Raw genomic sequence first — 6214 nt, 5'->3', positions numbered from 1 at the left:
TTATTAGCTGACATTCATTTATTCAAATCATTGTCCTGGTCTTGGTCAAGTTATCTTATTTCTCTCTCTCTCTCTCTCTCTCTCTCTCGCTCTCTCTCTCGCTCTCGCTCTCGCTCTCGCTCTCGCTCTCGCTCTCTCTCTCTCTCTCTCTCTCTCTCTCTCTCTCTCTCTCTCTCTCTCTCTCTCTCTCTCTCTCTCTCTCTCTCTCTCTCTCTCTCTCTCTCTCTCTCTCTGTGTGTTTGCAGGCTGTTTCTCCCATGGGTTTAGCACACGTACAGGTGGTATATCCTCCATCCCGACGCTCTCCTCCCTGAATCTCTTCAGTAGCTCCAGACGGAGGGACCCCCGGGCTATCGTGGCTGAAAACTCTCGTCGGCTGGCCCTCAGGGCTGGGTTCCACCCTCGACCACTACATCTGGTGAAGGTACCATCACTGTGTACACTGAACAGACTATTAGCAATATAGTTGATTGACACAATATAAAGTAGAGTACAATAATATTATTAGGCTACTGATGGACCAAGACATCAGCGGTTGATTCTGATTGGTTGTTCCTGATAGGTGAACCACGGCAGTAATGTGTGGGTGATGGGGAGGACAGAGCCAGAGAGCTACGACGGCATTGTGACCAATCAGAGGGGCGTTGTCATAGCAGCCCCAGGAGCCGACTGCATGCCCCTCCTCTTCACTGACCCTGTTTCTAATGTCATTGGAGCAGCTCACGCAGGTGGGTGTCGACACGAAGCTCCCCCCTGGTCTTTTCTCCTTGACCCTTCTGCTTCCAAGCTCCCCATGACAGGCTAGATCCCTTCAGTCGGAGGCTGGACTGTTCTCTCAGCTCGTCTCCAGGCCATGCTGCAGAACTGTGTCCGTAGGCCCTCCCCACCACCCCTACCCAGGCCCCTCCACTTCCTCTCTTATGTAACTCTGTGTTCCACTGAAGTCAACTCACAGCACCACAGTTAACAGTAAGGCAGAGTGTCAGATGTCAGGAAGGAAGAGAGAGAAAGCTTTTAGCTGTCTGAAGTGGGAGAGTGGAGTGATAGACTGACAGTGGGGCGTCCTGAACCCTCCGAACAGATCCGTTGTCTGTCTGCTCTGCAGCGGCAGCAGTGACATTTCAAGTGCTGCTTTTTGACTGACTGATTGCAGGGAGTTTATAATGGCAATCTGACTAGAGTATAGCAGTTGATCTCCTACTTCTCCCACTGTAGGGAAGGCGCTATAGCTAGAGGTCAGACCTGCTTCTCTCTCTCTCTCTCTCTCTCTCTCTCTCTCTCTCTCTCTCTCTCTCTCTCTCTCTCTCTCTCTCTCTCTCTCTCTCACAGTAGGGAAACACTACAGAGAGAAATTAGAGAGACAGGGAGGTCAATACTTAGATTTCTGTTTTTGATTTATTTTTTATTTTTTTGAAAAGCTCAATTACACAATTAAGCTTAATTATTTATCATTTTGTATGGAGAGATACAGTACGTAATCTCCTGGCATTCATCCTGCTTTTGTGGAAGACAATTTAATACTGTATAACCTAGATTGCAATATATACATAAACCACCTACCTTTCACCATTGCTTTCACCTATTCAGTCCTATCAGATCTGTGAATGGAAAGAAAACAACATGAAAGGTTTTGCACTACACCTATCTAACCATCTTTTTATTGTCTCAGGATGGAAGGGAACCTTATTGGGGATTGCCATGACGACAGTCAACGCCATGGTGACAGATTTTGGCTGTAGGGTGTGTGACATCACCGTGGCGATAGGGCCATCAGTAGGGGGGTGTTGTTTCACATTGGAGAGAGAGCAGGCCAGAGAGTTCCACCTCCTCCACCCTGACTGTGTCCCTGACCTGGACTCACACCGACCTCACGTCAACATACGCCTCGCAACCAGGTACAACGACACTGTCACCACCCCCACATCTCTTCCTCTCCTCCAGCTCTTCTCTTCCTCAGGCCCATGCTATAGATGGAGCATATTATGTTCTCTGTCAAATGACCGCAACACAGGGTCACAAGACAGGGTTAGCTCCTTGAATTTGTAACAGGTTAAACTCGAGCTGAGACACGTCTTTAGACAATGAGGTTTTAGCGATTTGCTCATTCCGAAATTGAACTTTGTTCATTTGAAACACATAGGGGTAAGCTATAGTATACAGTATATTATAGAAATCAATCTATGTAGTGGTTTTTGTTTGTGATAGATGCTTGTATTTACAATGGGTAAAGAAGGTCAATAATATACAGTATATAGTAGGTATATACATAGTATCTGTCAAGAAACTATTTTTTTTCAAGTAGTCAGGCTCAGGGGGGCAAACTATCATGACGTTTTTACGGCATGTTAAGATGGAGAGTCACCTGATAGATTTCCAATAAGTGTTCATCAGGGTCAGTGTGATTTATTACCATAGCAACAGTTTCCCTGCAGACACTCATCTGATTGGCTACACAAAGGTCATGATCTTAGCAGTCTGTGTGATTGGACTCTTTTTCTTCAAAGCCGATAACATCAAAGCTGATCATCACTCATTCTAGGTTCATAGATTAGTAATTAAAGTACTGGCAGAAGGAGAAGCAGTATTTCACATATCACATTCTGTGTGTCGGCGTGCTCGACTAGGAGATTGGTTCACTGTGAGATTGGTTAGAAATAACACGAGGAGAATGACCTCACACTGTTAAGATGCCCCCATAGGCAACATTGATAAATAAATGTAAAACGTTGCCATGTTAAGTCTCTATACCTGCTGAAATCTGATGGATGTGTGTACACTATTTGTAATAGCGTAGCTTCTACTTTATTGATGTTTCTAAATGACTGTGTCCTCCATCCCAGAATACTCCTCCAGAGGGGCGGAGTCCTCCCTCACCATATCCATGACGATACAGTGACGGACAGGCCGTGTGTGACCCCCTGCACTTCCTGTCACCCCGAGTCCTTCTTCTCCAACGTCAGAGACGGCGTCAACTTCGGCACCCAGATCGGCTTCCTGTGGATGGAGGAAACATAAACACCTGACATCGCAGATGACAGACAGCGTCATGACAACCTCAAGACAACTCCTCATGAATGACAGCCATGAAGACCTGAACTACACTCCTACTTTAGCATGAATGACTGTCAATGTATCCTTAAGTTCTCATCAGTCTGTTTGTTTAACTTCATGTATCTTAAAATCTTAAAAATGTAAAGATAGAGAGAGAGAGTTATAAATGATTTATTATGGTGAATAGAGGATTAATTAAAAACGTTATATAAAAACCCTAAAAATGTTCCTTTTGTACTGTACACCATTTTACACAAATTTAGCTGTCTATTCTATTACTCTATGCTGTATTAAACTCACTGTAAAACATGCATTAACAGCATTGTGCAAGTTCCAGCTGAGCACTTTTTATTTAACAGGACTAATTAAGACCAACAGCTGTGCTTAATCTGTTTTAATAACCACATAGACAGACGGGGACTGGAGGGAGAGAAATTGCAGTACAGATACTATTGGGTTATGTGGTGGCAGACAGTGGCCAGTAGAGGGCAGTGTTCACTTTGTATTGAATCTGAAGAGGTCGTTGTGCTTAGAGAATGAGACACTGGGTTGGTTTCTGTGTCTATGTAGGGAGTTCATTGATATGGGCTGATATGATGGCATATTTGGGTAACATCCCTCCTCCTTGTTGGGATAGTTACTGGGAGTCAAGGCCTTACTATATCTTTCCTGTTGGCTTTGGTTGTAACCCTAACCCTAACCATGGTGGAGTTAACAGTGCAGATGGCTTTGGGAGATTAGGTGTACCAGTGCTAAAGTTACCGGTGTGTATCACCCTTCCACCCAACCAGCCCAGGATGTCGTGACGTTAGAATTATCTCTATAATTCTATCTCCATTTTTGTCAAAATTGAGTTTTTTACATAATCTGATTCATTAGGTGTTTATTAATGCCTGTGTGGTGTTATTTTTAAAATGTTGAAATGTTTTAGTTAGTAATTAATCAAATACAAAGGTTCCATCTCACAAAACATAATGGAATGTAAAAACGTTGACACTCAATATCTCTGAACTACCCTGAACGGAGATAGAACCTTATCATTCTAAGCTCACGGTGTGTCTGTGTCTGTCTGTCTGTCTGTGTGCGAGTGTGCGAGTATGTGCACTGGGGTGCGTACGTTTCTATCTCACCCGATCAGGGTTTAGCACCTGTGCTGTAACAGGAGCTGCCCTGATTGTTAATAATTCATATCCCCTGCTGTAATTAGTGCCTGTCTGGCTGATATATACTCTACTGAGTCGATACGTGTGAACGCATCATCACAGGAACACATTGCTGCCGGACGTTGTGAGCATTAGGGCTGAATATTCACACGGGTCTCACACACTCACACATTCCTGTACTGTACGTTTGAATCTAGAGAGGCTTCTCACAAGTACCGCTGACTTGCTTGAGAGAGAAAGCACTCTGGATAGCACTGTCATGGAGACTGGGTCAAGGGAGCTGTCATTTTAGCAGACTTGATCCTAGGGGCATCAACGTTGCTAAAGGAAAATCCAGGGTTATTTTTGACAAGTCTCGTGAGACATATCAAAATATTAATGTTAAGCAACGTTGATGGAATTACCCCCCAGGATCAAGTCTGCTAAAATGACAGCTCTACCCCAGTCTCCCTGCCAGTGTTACCCAGAGTGCCTTCTCTCTCAAGCAAGTCCGTGGTACTTGTAAGAAGCCTCTCTAGATTGAAATGTGCAGTACGGGAATACCCCCAGTGTGGAAAATAGATTTGCTTCCTGTTTATCTCAACAGGACTTTCAGGTTTCTCATTAAGGTTATGTGTTGTGTTTGTCCCCCTACCAGAAGTGTGTGTGTGTGTGTGTGTGTGTGTGTGTGTGTGTGTGTGTGTGTGTGTGTGTGTGTGTGAGGGTGTGTGTGTGTGTGTGTGTGTGCAACAACATCACTGACCTACACATAATGCAATTGACTTTGTGGAATAAAAACCGTTTCTCTTATCTTTGTAATGTGAAAGACATGCCACAGCTAGGACCACTCTGCTGTCTGGGTGTGTCTAGAGTACACAGTCAAAACTCACCCGCCTGATTCCTAATTTATGGATTGATTCATCTGATTAGTGCTGGGGTATTTGAGGGCTGTTCTGTCTCTCTCTCTCTCTCTCTCTCTCTCTCTCTCTCTCTGAAGACCATCATGGGACTGAGGAGACGTGCTCTACACACACGTGAGAAGAGAAGAGAAGAGACAGCAGGTCACAGCTAGGCAGCAACAAGTTCAACAACACATCTGAAAGTCACCATTTTGTTGTTGTATCTTTACAACTAGGTCATTCTCCCCACAAGGCAGAAAACCGCCTTTCTCTTTATCCCCGACCCTACTGTAGATGTATATCTCTTTCACCCCTTCTCTTTCTCTTCCTCTCTATCTGGTTGTATCTGGCCCAGTAAAGGACAGGCGGTTATAGGGTCATAGAGGTTGAGGCTGTTTCATAACCATAACTCATGCAATCTCCCATAACTGCATACAGTATAATAGTGCTTCTCGTTGCCAGCATTCACTTCTCTCTCATTTGCCTGCTTCCATGCAGGCTCTATGACCCTGGACAGAAAGTGTAATTAGGTTAGAGAGAAAACCACAAAGTGTTTCCAAAAATACTGATTGATTCAGTCGCTTTTGTTTTGTAAAAAATGCGGAGGAGGTGGTTGGAACAGGGACTCCACAGCCATCTCCCAGCACAGTCCTGAGGCACGCAGCTGCTGTCTCTTCTCTTCTCTTCTCTTCTCTTCTCGTGTGAGTGTAGGGCAAATCCTCTCAGTCCCGTTATGGCAGGCAGCATACACACACACACATACACACACACACACACACACACACAGACAGACAGACAGACAGACTGACACACGCACACACACAGAGACGCACAACTCAATAGTCTTTTCTGGAATGTTCTACTGAGAGCAGACAGCAGGAAGGCCAAGGCCCTGGGGTCAGATGTCAAATGAGGGGGTCAGGGTGTTTTGGTCCAATCTCTCGTGCCCCGTTTATTGAGGAACTAAAGCGATAGAGGCTGTTTGTCTGGTCAGTGGGTTAGCCAATGACCTTGGTGATGTTCAGAGTTATCTGTATGATGATGTGATAAGACGTACTTGCCTTTCACAAATAAGAGGCAATAAATAAACATTGCATGGATTTTGAGTCGAGACGATTTGCC

At 44.7% G+C, this 6214-nt stretch overlaps 1 protein-coding gene across 1 annotated transcript in view; it reads left to right on the top strand.

The window, feature by feature from the left end:
* lacc1 (laccase (multicopper oxidoreductase) domain containing 1) overlaps positions 1–3096 on the top strand; it is a gene marked incomplete at its 5' end in the record, with an annotated part of 3818 nt that extends 722 nt beyond the window's left edge. Inside the window, 4 exons of the mRNA XM_080536833.1 lie at positions 246–424; positions 563–728; positions 1670–1895; positions 2841–3096. Coding sequence (XP_080392959.1) covers positions 246–424; positions 563–728; positions 1670–1895; positions 2841–3015 — 746 coding nt within the window. The 3' untranslated portion in view covers positions 3016–3096. The remainder of the gene's footprint in view (positions 1–245; positions 425–562; positions 729–1669; positions 1896–2840) is intronic.
* Between the last annotated feature and the right edge of the window lie 3118 nt (positions 3097–6214).

The sequence above is a fragment of the Nansenia antarctica genome (assembly GCF_963989245.1).
Source record: "Nansenia antarctica genome assembly, chromosome: 7".
In the NCBI taxonomy this organism is placed as follows: Eukaryota; Metazoa; Chordata; class Actinopteri; order Argentiniformes; family Microstomatidae; genus Nansenia; species Nansenia antarctica.
This window is presented reverse-complemented; position numbering and strand designations above follow the sequence as displayed.